The sequence below is a fragment of the Colobus angolensis genome, unplaced genomic scaffold (assembly GCF_000951035.1).
Source record: "Colobus angolensis palliatus isolate OR3802 unplaced genomic scaffold, Cang.pa_1.0 Scaffold3, whole genome shotgun sequence".
NCBI lineage: Eukaryota > Metazoa > Chordata > Mammalia > Primates > Cercopithecidae > Colobus > Colobus angolensis.
In genome coordinates, this window is record NW_012116265.1 from 5,310,410 (window position 1) to 5,328,776 (window position 18,367).

The window sequence follows — 18,367 nt, forward strand, 5'->3', positions numbered from 1 at the left end:
AGCGAGGCTGACGTGCCCGCCCAAGCGCGCGCTCGGGAGTGTATGTGCGGGTGTGTGTATGTGTGCGGGAGTGTGTGCGCACACGCCTTCGGGGGCTGGAGTGACACTGCAGTGGGCTTCTCCCTAGCCCCAGTCTTCCAACTGCTTAGCCCCTAACCTGCTGGCACCGCTTTCGGGAAGCAGCTTGGCTCTTCCATCTTCCCAAGCCTTCCTCTCCATCCTTTCATCCACCCCTTGCCGATCTTACTTTTTCATTTACCCACGGGGCCACGGCCGGCCACCCCCTAGCCGGTGCAAACACCCAAGCCGTCTCCAGTTCTCCCCAAGCCAGTATTTTCCCACCTGTCTTTTTCTGGGGTTTCTCCACGAGCCAGTCCAAGGCTCCCCCATCCTCGAAAATTGTTTTGTTGGACTGCTAAACCGAGGCGTGTAAAGCTTGAGGACTTTATTATTATTTGGGTTCTTTTCATTTCTTCCCCTTCTGGGCAACGGAGCAATGAAATTTCCAATCGAGACGCCAAGAAAACAGGTGAACTGGGATCCTAAAGGTGGGTATTTCCTACTTTTGGCTGCCCTCGCCCTGCCTCTGTCTCCAGCGTGTGCGCGCTTCCTTGAGTGGAAGCACTCTCTTCTGGCAGCGTGTGTCCTGAGGCTGGGAAATGCGCCTGGGAACTGCAGCGCGGGTGGGAGGAGGGCGGAGGCAGCGTGGGTTCCGAACCCAGATAGTGCCTGTCATTACCACATAATCATTGTCCCTCCTGGATTGTCTCCAGATCTATTTAGATAGACCAAGCCGACTGTTTGGTTTGAAATTGCAAGTGTCGGTATTTGCTTTTGACTTTGAGTGTGCGAGTGTGTGTGTGTGTGTGCGTGTGTCCTTTGTTTCTGGTGATCTTTGTCTCTCTGGCAGATGGGTGGGGTGCCTCCCCCTGGACCTGGAGCTGCGCCGCATGCCCGGGTGTCCTCAGTGGGAAAGGTTTCCTGGCAGCAAGTGGGGCTCGAGTTGCAGCAGCCGTCCCTAGGGGTGGGCCCTTCTCGCAGGGCATGCAGAATAATGGAGCCCACAGGGCCTCCTGAGTCTTCATTCAATCTTATTACCAAACCTAGCAGCTAGTTAGGCTCAGGTCAGAGTAGAAGCGGAGGAGGGGTGATTTGTGAGAAGGGTGGGGCTGGCAAGGCATCGGGGAGGGGCACGAAGTGTGCCCGCTCAAGCAATGGTGTGCTTTGCATGCTTTTACGAATGTTGGATCAGGTTTCATCCACGCAAAAGGGAGCGATTAAGACGGATTTGTGTGTGCCTAGCATCGGCCACCGTGCCTGTAATTAGCATACAGATGTTAAGGCTTCAAGGGAATGATCAGTATGGGAGCAGAACAAGTTGGAACCGCGTGTCCAGTTGTGACAAGAATGCTCTTTAGCATTTCTCTTAGCTCATCTGACAACTGTGTCAGGCGAGGCAACGCCTCTGTGTGTATTGGGATCGAAATTTGTTTATTTGGGGTACGTGTGTGTTTAATGTTCTTTATGAGCGCATTTCTTCTTTTTCTCCAGACTGTAAAGAAGAAACCTTCTTATTTGTTGAGTAAATGTCTTAGGAATTGACTGGCTGTTGAAGAGTGAGTGAAGAGATATTGCCTTTTTTTAAACACCGAGGTTGTTACATCTTAAATACAGCCCAAACCTTTTATTTTGTCTCTACTTGAAATCTCTGGAAATATGGAGGTCTGCCTTTGCTTTTTTGGGGGGAGAATCCCTGAAAAACATATTTGTTAAACGCCTATTACATACTAAGCACTGTCCTAGGCACTGGAGATACAGTCAGAACAGGAAAGACAAAAGCTCTGTGTTGGAGTTTACAGTGAGGAAGACAGACCTAAATCAATCATTGCATGGAGGAATGCATACTTCAAAGTTTATGTATGCTCCAAGGAGAGCATCAGAGGTTTAAGAAAGTATCTGATAGAAGAGATTGACAAGGACCGGAGAAGGCTTCCCTGAGGAGATGACACTTGGACTTAGGCCTGGAGGATGTATGGGAGTTAATTGTCTAAGGAGAAGGGGAATTGTTGCAGGAAAGGGAACAGCAAGTGCAAAGGGCCTGAGGCAGAAGAGGCATGTGTATTTGATGAACTCAAAGAAGGTTCCCATGGCTACTGAAGAGTGAGTGAAGAGGTATTGCCTTTTTTAAACACCCAGGCTGTTATACTGCAAATACAGCACAAACCTTTCATTTTGTCTCTATTTGAAATCTCTGGAAATATGGAAGTGTGCTTTGGCTTTCTTTTGGGAAATCCCTGAAAAACGTATTTATCCCTAGCAGAGAGCAAGAGAGCTTGTGTTTTGAGATATGACTGGGGGATCCACAGGTGAGACCAGCCACCACCAAGCCATGTGTTGTTGGAGGTGGGGTAGGGTTGTGGGGTTGGAAGAGTATAGTATTTATCTTAAGCCAATGAAGAATTTCAAGACAAAGAGTGACACGATTTGAACTAAGTTTCAAAACAAGGGCTATGTGGCTTTTGTGGATATGGGGGACCAGATACAATGGTAGCATGGGCCAGGGTAGTTGCTGTGGGCATGGAGAAGCGGTTGGAGTAGAGAGCTGTGGAGGACATGAAATCAACAGGCTTTGCATGAATAATGTTTGAAAGTCAAGTGAAGGAATTGGAATGACTGAGATGGCAGCCAGGGTAGGACCAGTCTGGAAGGAAAGCTCATGGGTTCAATCTAGGACTTGTTGAGTGGGACATGTCCCCAAGCCATCCAAGGGGTGTGTTAAGTGGGCAGCTGTCTAAATGCTGGGGTCAGGATCTTCAAGGAACTTTGGTACAGAGGGAACACTCTGATACTGATTTTGTGAAGCTGGCTTTGGGTTTTAAGGTATATTTCTGTATGATCATCATTCTATATATTCATGTTCCAGTGATGTACACAGATGAATTTTACACATTATACAGCCTGACACAGTGAAGAAAAGCATGCAAATAGCAACTTCAGTTACAACCAATGGTGCTAAAAATGAAAAAACCTCAACAAAATAACAAAATTTAATGAGCAACCATTGCATGCCAGGTGCTTTATGTGTATTATTTCATACAATTATTTTCACAATACTTATCTGATGGTATAAGTGTTATAGTCCCATTTGGCACTTGATTGCCATCATGACACCACTAATCTGCCTTCCAGTGAGTGTCTCTGACTTTGTGCACAGTTGTTCCCAAAGGTAGGGGTGACAGTAGTCTTTTCTAGCCAGGGGATGGAGGCGGGAAGAGAGTGGGGAGTGAGGTGGCATATCTCTTATCTGTATAGAATTATGTCCTAGGTGCTCTTCTAATGCTTTACAAGTATTAATTTAATCTTTACAAACATTTTAGGAGGAAGGTATTATCCTAATTTTACAGATGAGTTAACTGAGGAACAGAGAGGTTGAGTAACTTGCCCAAGGTTGCACAGCTAGTAGGACAAGATTAGAATCTGGGCTCTTAAACACTCTTCAAGTCTGTGTTTCTTACTGGGACTTTGGCTTTTGCCTGGTAAGGTTCCCAAAGCTCAGGAAGTGAAGAAGCTTGTTGGGAGGAGGAAAAGAAGAAGAGAGAGGATGAAGAGGAAAAGGGATTGGAATAGGAGGAGGATAAAAGAGAGGACGAGAGAGGAGGAAGAAGAGGAGACAGTGACTCAACCTTACCCTACTCATTCTTTTCTCTACTAACCTATTTATACAATAGTGTTTTCATTTCCATGTCTGATGGGCAAGTCAGTGACTACTGGATAGAGTTTGGGTCTGTATTTTGGAGGCTCTGGATTACACAGACCAAATATGTTTAGCAGGGAAAAGATGAAAGGGAACCCAGCAGTATTAGGGGAAAGAGGAGAGAGACAGTTCACGTTACTTGGACTGTAGGATTTGTCTATCAACAGATATGACCCTTCAGGCGGAGGTGCTCTCAAGGGTTGTGGAAGGCAGTTGTAATTATAATGTTTTTCTTACAGCCTTATTACCCTACAATTTAATAGCACAAAATGAAGGTGGTTTGAGAATAGATTGGTCTGGATGGCGTTTGGGTGGATTAAGCAAAGCATTGTCAAGAGCTGTAGGTAAAAACAAGACCCAAATGTAAAATGGTTCTTCTCTGGTGAGCTGTGGCCTTCCTTCATATTCATGGAACAGAGCCTTCTTCAAAGAGCATTACTGTTTGTGTAGGACCTACTAAAGTAGATTGGTTCTAAGTCTTAGCTTTCATAGCAGCATTTACGTGCACTTTATTTATTTATTTATTTATTTATTTATTTGAGACGGAGTTTCGCTCTTTTTGCCCAGGCTGGAGTACAATGGCGTGATCTCGGCTCACCGTAACCTCCGCCTCCCGGGTTCAAGCGATTCCCCTGCCTCAGCCTCCCGAGTAGCTGGGATTACAGGCATGCGCCACCATGCCTGGCTAATTTTTGTATTTTTAGTGGAGACGGGGTTTCTCCATGTTGGTCAGGCTGGTCTTGAACTCCCGACCTCAGGGGATCCACCCGCCTCAGCTTCCCGAAGTGTTGGGATTACAGGCGTGAGCCACTGCGCCTGGCAACGTGCACTTTAAATCATCAGCATAATTTGTTGTTGGTTTTCTGCTTAGAACTGGTATTTGCCTGCTGCTTTTGTGTATTAAGCTCTTGTTAAAACAGTAAGATCTGCAAATAGTATTCCTCTCACTAGAGGCAAGCAGATGAATACAGTATAAAAAACTTTGAATTTGGGGGCAAAATAATTAGCTTCTAAAAGTAGCTGTAGCAATACTTAGTTATATGACTTTGGGCTGCTCATTTAGCTTTTCTGGGTTTCCCTTCCCTTCCGTGGAGAGAGGAGCCATCGCCTTTGTCTACCTCTTTGGCTTCGTCTCTTCAACTTTCCCCATCTTGATCTGATCTTGGGGCCAGCTGGCTTCCTTTCATTCCTCAGATAGATCACACTTGCATCTGTCTGAGGGCCTTTGCACTTGGAATTCCCACTGCTTATAATGCATTTCACATAGCTGGCTCCTTTCCATCATTTGAATCTCAGCTCAAATGTCCTCTTGTCAGGAAGGGATTCCCTGTCCCATCTGAAAGACCTCTCCTCTTGTTCCCCAGCACCATCATGTTCTCTTATGTCACCTGTTCAGTTGTCTTACTGGCACTTGTCATTACTTGAAACCATCTCACTTACTCATGGGCCACATTTGATGCCAGCCTCCTCTACTAGCATATGAGCTGCATGAGCAGGGACTTTCTCTGTCTTGTTTATTGCCATAACCCCAGTACCCTGGAAAGTGCCTGGCACTCAGTAACCCTTTGCTGAATGAATGGAAGATTGGCAGGATGGACTGGAGAGGACCGAAGGCTCCAGGACGCCTCTAAGCTACAAATGACAAAGTACAAATAAGGAGAAAGGAAGAATATCCCCAAATAGCGGCATATCAGAAAGGACACTGATATTCCCACTTCCTTGCAAGCTCCAGCTCTCTCTAAAGCCTCTAGTGGGCTGTTTTTCTTCTTTTCTCATCTTTGACCAGGCGTAAGAAGGCTGAATAGAAGTGCGGTGAGGGTGAATGGGTGGACTGATCTAGCCTGCTAAAGATATGGTCAGTGTCCAATAAATAATTTGGCTCATATTAGCTATTGGAGTGTGGCTATTTTTAGGTACTTTAATCCGCTTAAGAAAGAAGCAAAGCTATAGAATTGGAGCTGGATTTTTTTTAAAAGGCTGCATTTTTAGTGCACACTTTAATGCAAAATTCTGGAGAAGCCCATACCTTATGTGCATAGCACCTTTCAGTTTACAGAACACTTTTTAGGAATGATCTCATTTGTTCTTTAAACAACCCTATTTTTGTAGGGATTAGAGTCTTAGATTTACTGACACATAGAGCAAGATATAGAAAAGATAAATGATTTATGTGGGAGCCCAAAGCAACAAACAGGCAGAGCTGGGGCTACCCTAGGCCTTTTGATGCTTACGTCCATGACAGTTTCCTTCAAGCTTTCCTTCCTCCCAGCATCTTCGTTCATTCCACACTCTCTTGCTCTTTGTTACCCAAAAGTGTATTCAAAGGTTTCTCTGAGAGATTTAGAGGAAGCAGTCTCCCTGTTGATCAGTGAATCTTTAGTTGACGGCTATTTTCAGCAGGTTGTACTTATTGTACAGGTCTACACTTTCATTCTAATGAGCTCATGTGAAGACCCTTAGATCTTCCTTCTGCTGTGCTGGCTAAAAAAATATTTTGATCTTTTGTGAATGGGGGCCATTTTCAACTTGCTAGGTTGCTTAAGTGCTAGCTTTATTAATGTGTTTCCAAACACACATTTGCATAGCTTAGATTTCCTGGAAAGAAAATCTATTTTTGATTTAATATCCAATTTTCAGGAAATCAGTGTTCCAAATGGGATTTAAAATGTGCCAAAATCACCACAATTATCCTCAAAAGTACCAAGGAACTGTGTTCCAAAAACTGTCTTAGCCAAGATTTGGTTCAGGCTTCTTTTCCAGCAGTGTCTAAGGAGTTCACCATCTTTTTGCCAATCCCGGTGACCACTGGGTTCAATTAAGATTGAGCAGGATAACTTTGCTATTACATGCCATTTCCAAAACATCTGTACTTTGGCTCCATATGAGCCTCACCTTAAATCTGATGCATTTAAAAAATATAGACTTTTCCCTCATTAGGAAACTTCAACCACAGCTGAGATATGGTGTGAAGTATATTTAATATAGGCACAGTGAGCTAGTGATTTTCTTTCTGCTTTTAGTCTACAGGGAATTAGAGGAAGAGTTTAATGATAAAATAGAAAGAAGCCATTCTACTGATAGCCAGTTAGGAAGTTTCAGTTTGGACAGCTCCCTTGGCTGATGCAGAAAGGTGGATAAAAGTGACAATCTTTTTCTGTACTCTGATTCTTATAGAGGGCACCTACTGGATGATCCACATGAGATTAGAGTTAGTTAGGGGCTTAGCTCTGCATGGCTTGGTTACAGAATTTACCTAAATGTGGCACTAGGAGTGTGGTCACCCTGTTGGTTACACCCACCTGGGTAATTTCTCTCCATAAGTATTATGGAGGTCCAAGGGACCTTCCACTTTTGGGGTCTGGTCCTAGGGGTACTCTCAGCGGAGACTTTACAGTTTATCTACGTCTGGCTCATTACCATCACCTAGAATGGGGAAATAAGGACCTCATATTTACTTGCTAGAACATTTATTTGTCATTTGCAGCAACAGTTTAAGATTTTTTTCTCTCCCTTGTGAGTGTCTAGGACTGAGTACTCTGAATTGAAAATGAAACCTGACTTCCTAATCCTTAATTTAGGGTTGAAGGGAGGGAGTGAGGGAGGGCCATAGTCACTGGTAGGGGATGGCATGGTCATGAGGGAGCATTGCATTCTTTACCTTTGCCATTCCCAGAGCCAGGGAGGTGGGGAGGGATGGGCATTGGAGGTAGTGGGGATGAGGCTGGGAGGTGGATAGGATTTCAGGAAATTTTATGTTTTGTATTACCAATAGCTTCTAGTCTCATCACTTACTGTTTCCGTGGAAGTAACTTTGAAGCAGAGTGCAATGGTGGGGAAACAAGATTAGAAAGGAAAACATAGGATTTACTGCCCTACATAAGCCAGGTGATCACAGGAAACTTTTCCTTCATTCCTCCCTTCCTTCTTTTCTTCATTCCTTTATTCCTTCCCCACCCCAGCCCCTCCCCCAAATCCTGCAGAGTTTGCTTGGCCGTGTGTAGTCCCAGCTACTGGGGAGGCTGAGGCAGGAGAATGGTGTGAACCCAGGAGGTGGAGCTTGCAGTGAGCCGAGATCGTGCCACCGCACTACAGCCTGGGTGACAGAGCAAGACTTATTCTCAGAAAAAAAAAAAAAGGAGTTGCTTGAATCGAAAATAAAGATTTGGTCAGGTGATGGAGAGCCTGGAAGTCACAGTAACCTTTGCAGATGCCTAAAACACCAATATTCATAATTTTGACATTCAAGCTAGCAAAAATTTTACTACCAAGAAAATGAGTTTCTTATGTGCAAGCAGAACTTGAGATCCCCTAAATAATCACACGCCAAATATTTAGCATGATAAAGATAAATAGTATAACTTACTAAATTTAATGTGATATGAGCCTGACACGCAGAATAGAGATGCTTGATATTAGGTGTGATAAAATATTTGACATCGAACCTTCACTTACTTTGTTCTCTGAGACAAAATTCAGGCACCAAGTGTTTAAGAAAAATTGATGGGAGGAAAAACTTAGAGATGAAAAAAGTCTATTTATTAATTTATATTTTTCTCTGAAAATTGGGGAGTGTTGTTACCCATGTTAACCATGGACCAACCTGGGCCAGCTCCTGGATTCTGCTGGCTAGGAATGTTACTTTAGGCCAAAGGAATTTATCTGGTTTCGCCTATGCATTATTACAATAACCTGAAAGGAGATTAAATACATGTTATAGTCATTTAACCTAGACTCCGGGCAAAATGTCACCCTCTGTACAGTACAGGAGCTTAGGATAGGAGACCTGGTTTCTAGGACTGGCTCTGACACTCATTTAGAAAAGGAGGGAATTGATTTTTGATTGTTGAGATCCCTTCCTTCCCTGATAGTCTTAGATTGCCTAAGTCCTCATCCAAGCATGATTTACTAGAGGCTGATATGGGAACATTGCTTCATTTTTCTATGACTTGGTATCTTCATCTGCAAGATAGAGATAATTACAGCCATTACTTCCTTGGTTTGTTATGTGGATTACATAAAGTGATACATGCAAAGCTTGTAGAAGAATGCTAGATCATCATAAAGGCTGCATGAGTGGTACCTGCATTATGCTGTTCTCACAGTTGCAGTAGACAGCCTGTGAAGTCAGGGCAGCCTCCAGCTCAGCCTCTTGGAAGCATCTGGTTCACTGTCTGGATCATCCAGGAGGTGGTCCATAGCAGAGCACAACCCTCCTGGTACTCTGGTAGACTCTTAGTATTCTTAGTTCAGATTTAAACAACCTAGGCTGTCCTGGTTAAGTCAGAGAAAAGACCAGTGAAAGAACATGGCTTGGAATCACAATATTTGAGTCTGAGTTAATGTTGTACCAATTTTATTAGCTGTGTATCATGGTCGATTTGGGTTGCTTTAATAAAATTCCACAAACTATATAGATTATAGACAACAGAAATTTATTTCTTATTGTTCTGGAGGCTGGGAAGTCCAAGATCAAGGCACTGGTAGATTTGGCATCTGGTGAGGGCCTGCTTTTCAGCTCATAGATGGTGCCTTCTTGCTGTGTCCTTACATGGTGGAAAAAGTGAGGGGTCTTTCTTGGGCCTCTTTTATAAGTGCACTAATCCTAATCATGAAGGCTCCATGAGCATGACATAATTACTTTCCAAGGGCCCAATCTCCTAATAACATTACCTTTGGGATTAGGATTTCAACATATGAATTCTTGGGGGACACATTCAGACCATAACACTATATGAGCTTGGCCATGTCACTTAACCTTTCTTAGCCTTAGTTTTCTTTTGGATAAAATAAAGATCACAATGATAACCACTTCACAGTTGCTGAGATGGTCAAATGAGACAAATGTGAACAAACTTCATAAACTGTTAAATTCCAGACCAACATTTCCCAAAATGTCTACTATGAGACATAAGCTAGACTCATCAGATACTCTGAGAAGAAAAGTGGTGTCATGGTAAAGTCAGTTTGCGGTATGATACGTGTTCAGTCATTCCTAGAGAGTCATCATGCACATTAGCATGTTATTGTATTACTGTGTAACAAATAACCCCAACATTTAGTGGCTTAAATCAATATAAACGTTTATTATCTCATAAGTTCTGCAGATCAATAATTCAGGGATAGCTTAGTTGGGTGGTCTGACCAGGAGTCTGTCATTGATTGTGGTCAGATGTTGTCTGGGCTGCTGTCATCTGGTGGCTTGACTGGGGCAGGAGGATCTGTTTCCAAGATGGTGCACTCATGTGACTTGCAAATTGCTGCTGGTTGTTGGAGAGAGGGCTTGTTTCCTGCCAATGTGGGCCTCTCCATTGGATGCTTATGTGTACTCATATGTGACATGGTGTCTGGCTTCCCCAAGAACAAGTGATTCAAGAGAGAACAAGGTAGAATTGGCAGCACTTTTTATGACTTAACTTCAAAAATCACATATTGTTACTACCACCACGTTCTTTTCCTTAGACGCCAGTCACTCAAGTTAGTCCACATCTGGGGAAGAGTGGGGGTGATTACATTAATGTTGGAAGGGAGGCATGTCAAAGAATTTGAGGACATATTGAAAAATTACCATGAGAATATTTTCCTATTATTTATTGAATAGGCACTACATGCTAGGCTAAGTGCTTTATAGTTATTATCTCACATAATCCTATTCATAATCCAAAGAAATAGGTGAAATTATTATCTCTGCTTTCTGAATGAGGAGGCTGAGGCCTATAGAACTTACGTAACTTACCCAAAGTTACCTAGTCATGCTACGACTTGAACCCGGGTCTGTCTGATTTAATGCCTGAACTCTTACCTCTGCCTCATACGCCTCTCTCTGATAATCCTGTAGTTCAGAAGTTTGTTTAATTTTGTTTAAGCCTGCATTTTCTACTTAACCACAGAATGATGATTCATTTAACTCCATTTTTATCCTTTCATTTACCAATGGCTTGAAACATTATTCTAGAAAGACAGTGAGCATGATGACGATGTAGGTATAATAAGAACATATGGTCTTATAACAGATCCCATCATACCTATCAGTCCAAACTTGTTGTATTATTCAATTACTGGAAGTGTCTATTGAGCCTATCTTGTGTAGGCACCATGCTATGTAAACGTGTAAACATTTATTTTAAAAAAATGACCCCGCAGTCCACCCTATTTTTTCTGACTATGAAACTAGAGGTGGAGTGTGATAACTCATGGTCCCACTTCTCTTACAGAGTCCCTTTCTTTACAATGTCCCTTCTTTTACAGAGTCAGTGACTCATGACTTAACTTCCTTGGGTAAAACCAGAAAAAACAGGATGGCCTCCAGGCCGAGCAGTAGAAGTGCTGGGGAATCGGGTGTCTGGTGTGTGTCTGGTGTGTGTCTGGTGTGTTCCTGCAGTGCCTGCAGGCCATGTGTCTGTATGGTGACTGAAACGCAAGTCGGCATCCCGCCAAGATGGCAGGGACCGTGTGCCTGGGGGTGATGGCAAACACACAGCGAGAAGCTGCTGATGGAGGGAGGACCGTTAGCACTCCTTGTCATATTTTGAGTAAACATTTTTTTGACAATCTTGTTGCTTTTTCTGTACAGTCTTGAGAAAATGATTTCCAGGAAGCAGGATGCATCCGATGCCTTAGAGGTTCCCATGTTTCCAAACATTATATGCCTGGCTTATTCCTGAGGCAATTTTATATTCTGAAGGAAGTTTTGGAGCTTCTGTGTTCTGGGCAGAGGCGAGTGAATCTGGTTTCTTTTGAGTTGCACCATGGACTTGAGAATGATCAGGAGCTGGACATTGTTGAATATGTCACTTACTGCACAAAATGGCAAAGACAGGGTCTGGGACAGGGTGAGAGTGTGTTGAATGGAGCTGCCTGGGGCCCCAGTCACATTCAGGAGCCAGCACTGATTGCGTCTGTAACCATAGTAACCAAGAGTGGAAAAAGTCTCAGGGTGCCAAGATGCCATTGTGCCCCCCTTCTGGTTCTGTTGTTTTCCCTTCTATTCTTTCATCCAGAAATTCCCCCATCCCTGCCCCCAACCACCCGACTTTCACGGTGGTTTCTACACTGGCGATTTTAACTTCCTACTAACTCAATACTTCCTGCAGCCCCTTTTTCAATTCCGGGATCCACAAGGATTCATTATGATCCAGACTAAGCCACATGCACCTAATTTCCTCCGCTTTTCCATTTTTACAGTGAAAATTGGTCCTAAGTCATGTAGTATAGATACTCTAGACTTATTTACAGCTGGACATAACAATGGTGGCTCACGGCACTCAATGTTTCCAGTAACACTCCTGCACTCACAGTCTGGTATAGATTGTGAGGTTTTCAGATGTGTTTTAAATGAACAGAGAAAGGCAATGAGGCACAGGAAAGAGAGCCCCGGTCTCTTGTTTGGAGATGTGGGTTTGGTACTGGTTGGAAAGTGAGGTGTGGCATGGCGCATGAGGGTGGGGAGAGCCGGGGGGTGCTGAGGTCATGTAGGGCGTAGTAGGTCTTACTAAGGAGCTCTTTTTTTCTGAGAATAACAGGAAGGTCTTGATTGATTTGAAGTGGGAGGATGACACAATCAGATTTTTATTTAAATCGCTAATAAATCAAATGATTGCTTCAGCGAATGTTTGCAGAGGATACTTACTGTGTGACAGGCATGGTGCTGGCCTCACCTGGGGTATCTGTGTATTCTTATAGGAATCCTACATAAAAGCTGTTAAAAAATATTTATGCAGAAAAAAGAGCTTTTCTTGACATCTTTGAATTATGATAACCAATTCCAAACTTCTGGTTGCAAATGGGAGGTATATCTGAAAGCAATGGCGATTGCATTTTCAATTTCTGTTAATTAAAATGATATTTTCCCTGGCTTTGTTACATGACCCTTGATTCTGTGACAATCTGCATATCTACAGTCCATGAATCAATAAATGCAAAACTGTGGTGCACTCGCTCATATTCTGTTATACTTCACACGCCTTTTGGAAGCATGTGGCTCTCAGTTCAGCATAATGGGTCTGATAAAAATTGCCATACCCGCCGTCACTTTGTTCCTGGTGTGTCCAGAGGTATTGTAACATTACGGTATTTCTCCTTTGACTCTAATGGGACCTCCTGCTAGTTGTGTTCTTGTGGACTTAGCTTGGAAGGCCTCCCCAAAGCCTGAATTAATGAAAGCTTCTGATGTGCTGATCCCTTTCTCTGGCAGGGTGAGAACGCAGTTTCTATAGGAGCGTGAATGCCTGCTGGTCAGGCAATCATCTCTGCATTCAGCCTCAGTACTAAAGAAAGGCAGAGCGGACAGCCACAGGGGGTGGGATTTGAAGAGCCCTATAAAGTCCCTCTCCACAGCTGACACACACCACTCCTTCCCATGACTATCAGGATGCCTACAATCTTAACAGTTACTTTATTCATTAGGTGTTGTCACTCATCCATCTGGTTATTCCGTAAACACTTAGCGAGTGAGTGCCTGCAGAAATGGGGCTAGGCATTTGACACAGAAAGATGAAAAAGACCCAAGGCTATGCACCCAAAGAAGTCACAGTCTAGCTCCTGAGACAGGTGCATCATCAAGTAATTATGATATACCATGACAAATGCATTGATAGAGATGTGGATTAAAATGTCAGCTCCAGAACACATCCTGTTAAAATGCAAATGTAGTTCCTCAGGGTAACAAACTAATTCTCAATTATCCATGGGTGCAGCCAAATTCATAGTTTCTATGAGAGAACTGGACCAAGAGAGAACAGAACCAGGGACTGATATTTATTGATAGGCTGGTGTCAAGTGGGAAGGGGAGAAGTCAGGTGCTGTGTAGGGAGCAGACTGAGGGCTCTGGAGGGTGAGAGTGACAGGGAGGTCACTGAAAGCAACTTTTTGTTGTGCAAATGTTGTTCAGAGGTTGCCTTGCTCATGTTAAATTGACTTCATAAATTGGAAGGAACTTTGAGATATCCAAGCCCATTGAGGCGTCCCAAGACAACACTGACTCTAGATTGGTCAAGTGACTTGTGCTTGCCCAGACAGCAAAGAGGGAATGAAGCATATCTATGAACCTATAATGCTAACCTTCATTATTCAATGGTGATGCTTATGGCAATGCCAACAGGTGTTGGGGCCTTTTATTAATTTTTAATTTTAGTTTTTTATTTTTTTGAGACAAGATCTTGATTTGTCGCCCAGGCTGGAGTGCAGTGGTGCAATCATAGCTCACTGCAGCCTTGACCTCCTGGGCTCAATCAATCCTCCCACCTCAGCCTCCTGAGTAGCTGGGACTATAGGCACATGCCCCCAGACTTGGCAAATTTATGCGTTTTTGTAGAGACGGGATTTTGCCATATTGCCCAGGCTGGTCTTGAACTCCTGGGCTCAAGCAATCTGCCTACCTCAGCTTCCCAAAGTGCTGGAATTACTGGTGTGAGCCACCATGCCGTGCCTGCTGGAGACTTTTTTATATTCTCCCTCCCATGGGAAAAAGAATCGAGGAAGAGTGGTAGGCTCTACTAGAGTCTGGAGCATATTGGTTCTGAGATTTCAAATTAAATTCTCTGTGTCTGCAGCAAGTACAAGTGTGAGTGTATATTCAGCCTCTTGGAGAAGACATCTATTCATTTCTTCAGTGAATATTTGCCCGGTGTCTTCTTCGTGACAGGCACTGTCGTAGGCCCTGGAGGTACAGCAATAAACGAGATGAAGTCTCTGCCCTCATGAAACTAACCATTTAGCCAAGGCTTAGCATCTCTTACACTCAGGTCAATTTCTGCATTTTAGAAATCTGTTTCAGGCACACATTTGACAAGTAAAGAGGTTCCAAAAATATGTTAATAAGGATGAAAATGAAGTCATTCTGATATTCCATTGCCAGGCAAAAATGCTTAATATGGGAATTTAGTATGGAATGAGTACTGATGCTACCGAAGGTCGTGACATTCTGTTAGAAAATTTAGTGATTCCAAAGAAGGCCTCAGAGCTGCCTAGTTTGTAGTTAGATTTTGTGAAGAATCTGTGTTAATTAGGACTCCGCGGCTTGTGCATGTATACTGGAACGAGACTGGAGTTTGAGTCTTTTCCATGATGATGGCATGTAAATTAATCTCCAAGGAATTGCAAGATGCTGAAATGTGAGGTAATCGAGTACACATTGCGTGAGTGCACACAAGTGTGCATGCGCCTGGATGCGTGTGCACACGCTCACACACACAATACACTCTAGCAGATAGTAACTTTTTGCTACACATGATTTCCAAAGTGTCTAAAGTTACATGTCTTTTGAGTAGGGGGAAATTAGGACTTTTGTCTGTTATATGCCTTGCAGTCTCTTGGCCTTATCTAGGCTGCTGGGGCAGACTGAGGCCAACAGAGAACCAAAAATGCTAGTCTGGGTCACAAGGGCTTAAGGAAGTGGCAGATGGTTGGACTGACTGGGGTGTCCATTAAGAATCCAGGGGTAGTGAGAGTCTTACCTGCAGTTTGGGGCAGGTTGGATGAGTCCGCACTTTCACTGCCAGGACTCTTAGCTGAGTGGCTGGAAGAGACCTGTAGGAGCCATCCTTCCAGCATCTATCAGAGGTTTCCGCTCTGTTTTAAGCTCATCCTAGTGGTCGAGGGAACCTTGACTAGGGGCGCTGCTGGTTGTTGACAGTGGCCATACTCCCACTGCTGCTGGAGATGAAGTGTGTGACGAGAAGATGTGCAAGAGCTCAGGTGTGCCCCACCAGCTCTGCCACTCCCAAGCTTCCGATCTTAGGCACTAACTTACCCCTCTGTGTCTGTTTCCCAACTTGAGAACTGGAAATGATAAAAGTAACTACTCCCTAGGGTAGGTATGGTTAAATGAGACCTCTTAAATGAGACCATGCACACAAAGAGCAGAGCACAATGCCTGGCACACAGGAGGCACCTAATAAACATCAATGATGCTGCTACTGGTAACACCCATTTGCTGAGGGTCTTCAGTGGCTCAGGCATAGTACTCAGTGCTTAGCATGTAATATGTAATTTACTCTTCACAGTAGCCTGAGTCACTTGCTTGTTCTTCTGGTTAATATCCTAATGTTTAGCCAACCGACTTAGATGCTCATGGCTTCTAAAGGATCCGCATGTAACAAGGACTCCTTATCTATTTTTAAAAACTAAGAGCTTTATTAAGATATAATTTACATACCATAAAATTACCTATTTAAAATGTATAATTCAGTGGTTTTTAGTATATTCACAGAGTTGTGCAATCATCATCACTATCTAATTGTAGAAAATTTTCGTGACTCCAAAAAGAAACTATATCCATTAGCAGTCACTCCCCATTTTATCTCTCCCAGTCCCTGGCAAGCATGAATTTACTTTCTGTCTCTATGGATTTGCCATTTTGAGCATTTCATATAAATGAAATCATACAGCATGTAGGTTTGTGTGTGTGTGTGTGTAATCAGTTTCTTTCACTTAGCATAATGCTTTCAAGGTTCACTCATGTTGCATCCGTATCTATTTTGAATGAAGAATGAAGACAATCATCTAAGACAGTTGTATTAGTCCATTTGGAAGATGAGGAAACTGAGGCTGAGAGTGTGTATGTAATTTGCTCATGGCCACCCATCTTGAAAGCGTTTAAGCTGGGATTTGTGCCCAGGTCCATCTTGGCTCCAAAGCAAGACCTTGGCCTTCTCATCCACTCACAGGTCTCTGGTTAGACCTCTGCGTCATGCTGAACACCATTTCTATAGAGAGGGGTGTGTCCCACTGGGTGTGGACATCCTGAGGAATTGCTGTAGTTGCAAGAACTCTGATATTTTCCATCTACCTTGAGGAGGATATGGTTTCATGTCTGCATACTCACATAGTGTTGGCCAGTCTAATTCTTTTGTCCATTTCCTAAGGATTATTGTATGAACTTGCATAGTTACAGAAATGAAAGTGATGGGAGAAATATGCTTTCTGCATTGGAAACCCAGCAACCAGTCACTCAATATGATGGAGGAAATGCCATCTTTCTTGTCTTGTCTTCAATAATAGATTGTAATGAAACACTATGGTGTCTTAGGTGGCTCACCTCCTGCCCCGTGCCCCCTCCACCCACCCCAGTGCTTTTCTGGAGACATGAGATGGTGTATCCCTTCCTCAGTTGCTGTGATGGCAGTGGAGATGGTGGGGACAGGTACTCATGGAAGGAAAAGGCCTGGTACTGGCGGGCTCTTGGGCAGGGATGTGTGCCTTCACTTCATCATCAGGGAATGAGCTATCATGATGACAGAGCACATCCTATGAAGTACTAATCTTCCCCCACATTTCCCCAAAATTACTTTTGTCCTGCTCTGTTCTCTCACATGCTATTCTAGGGAAAAGGTCCTATTTTATCATTAAAATGCAAATGAGCTTTCCATCTTGCTTCCACCAACGAAGGAGGAAAATAACCTATATAAACACCATGAAACCTTACTTTGACTTAAAACTAGTGGAAATTGGCCCCTGAATCAGATAATTAGCTGAAAGTACATGAACACTTTAGGCCTCCGGTAGCAGATATGTGCTTGTTGTATAGGAATTTCATCTACCATGGATTTCTCGTGGCAGTGGCCCCGTTCCTGCTCTGGGTTTATGTAAGACTTTCAGCAGCAGCCCAGTCTGATGTAGCAGATGTTCCAGTGCCTGTCCCTATCCTCCTGCTCGCACCACTTCAGCTCATGCTGGCTCGCTTCTGACTGCCAACTTGGCTTTTTTTTTTTTGCCTTTTTCTTGACTGAGCCTACTCTGCTGCTCCCATGGAAGGCAGGAAGTGTTGGGGAATTAGTGCACCCCAGGAGGAGCCGTCAACCAATAACTGATGGAAGATGGTGCGTAAACACCCCAATTCCCTCAGCCTTGGGTAGGATAACTCAGGAATATGGTTTACTTGGGGTCCCAGTTTCCTCTGTAGGAAAAATTCCACTGGGCGACAGCAGTAGCTAGTTTGATACTACACCTTTTATTGGTTTTCTTGGCTGCCTTCCCAGCCCTTTCTCTTTTCTCCAATTCCCTACTGGCAATTTCTTCACTTCTCAAACAAACCACTTGTGCTCAAATCGTAATTGTAGGATCAGCTTCTGGGGAAACCCAAATGAAGACATATGGTAAAGCTTCCTCTTTTTCTTGCCTCTCTGCCTTCTGCCCCAGTCAGTTAGATTTGATGACACGAGTGAGGGGATGCTCAACCTCTCAGGCAGGCTAATGGCTCTCAGGGGACACAATCCACAGCTGATTGGCAGTTTTCTCCCCAAGACATCTTCAGAACAAATCCTAGTGCTGGTGAGTGATCCATACAGCATGAAAAGAGAGGGTAAAGCTTGATGAGGCGTGTTCCAGTCTCATCAAACCATTTTGTTTCCATAATTTTCCTTTTCAGAAGAGGGCAGAATCAAGTACAGTTGATTCTCATCATTTATGGTAATTCTTATGTTTTATAAAGTTGCTGCAAATCCTGAATTAGCAAATAGTGAACCACTGCTTTTAGGGGAAATATAGGGTTAGGTTCCTGTGAGCCTCTAGTCACAACTCCTTCTCCTTCTCCTTCTCCTTCTCCTCCTCCTCCTCCTCCTCCTCCTGCTCCTGCTCCTGCTCCTCCTTCTTTCCTCCTCCTCCTCCCCTCCTCCTCCT

At 43.7% G+C, this 18,367-nt stretch overlaps 1 protein-coding gene across 2 annotated transcripts in view; it reads left to right on the plus strand.

Moving 5' to 3' along the window:
* Window positions 1–18,367, plus strand: part of KCNK10 (potassium channel, two pore domain subfamily K, member 10) — a 144,041-nt gene that overhangs the window by 3,598 nt on the left and 122,076 nt on the right. Inside the window, exon 1 of one of the 2 annotated variants that reach the window (XM_011949453.1) lies at window positions 41–548. The exons of the other annotated variant lie outside the window; for it this stretch is intronic. Within the exon in view, the coding sequence (XP_011804843.1) occupies window positions 497–548 (52 nt within the window). The 5' untranslated portion in view covers window positions 41–496. Of the gene's footprint in view, window positions 1–40; window positions 549–18,367 lie in introns of those variants that run through there. 2 annotated transcript variants of the gene reach the window in all.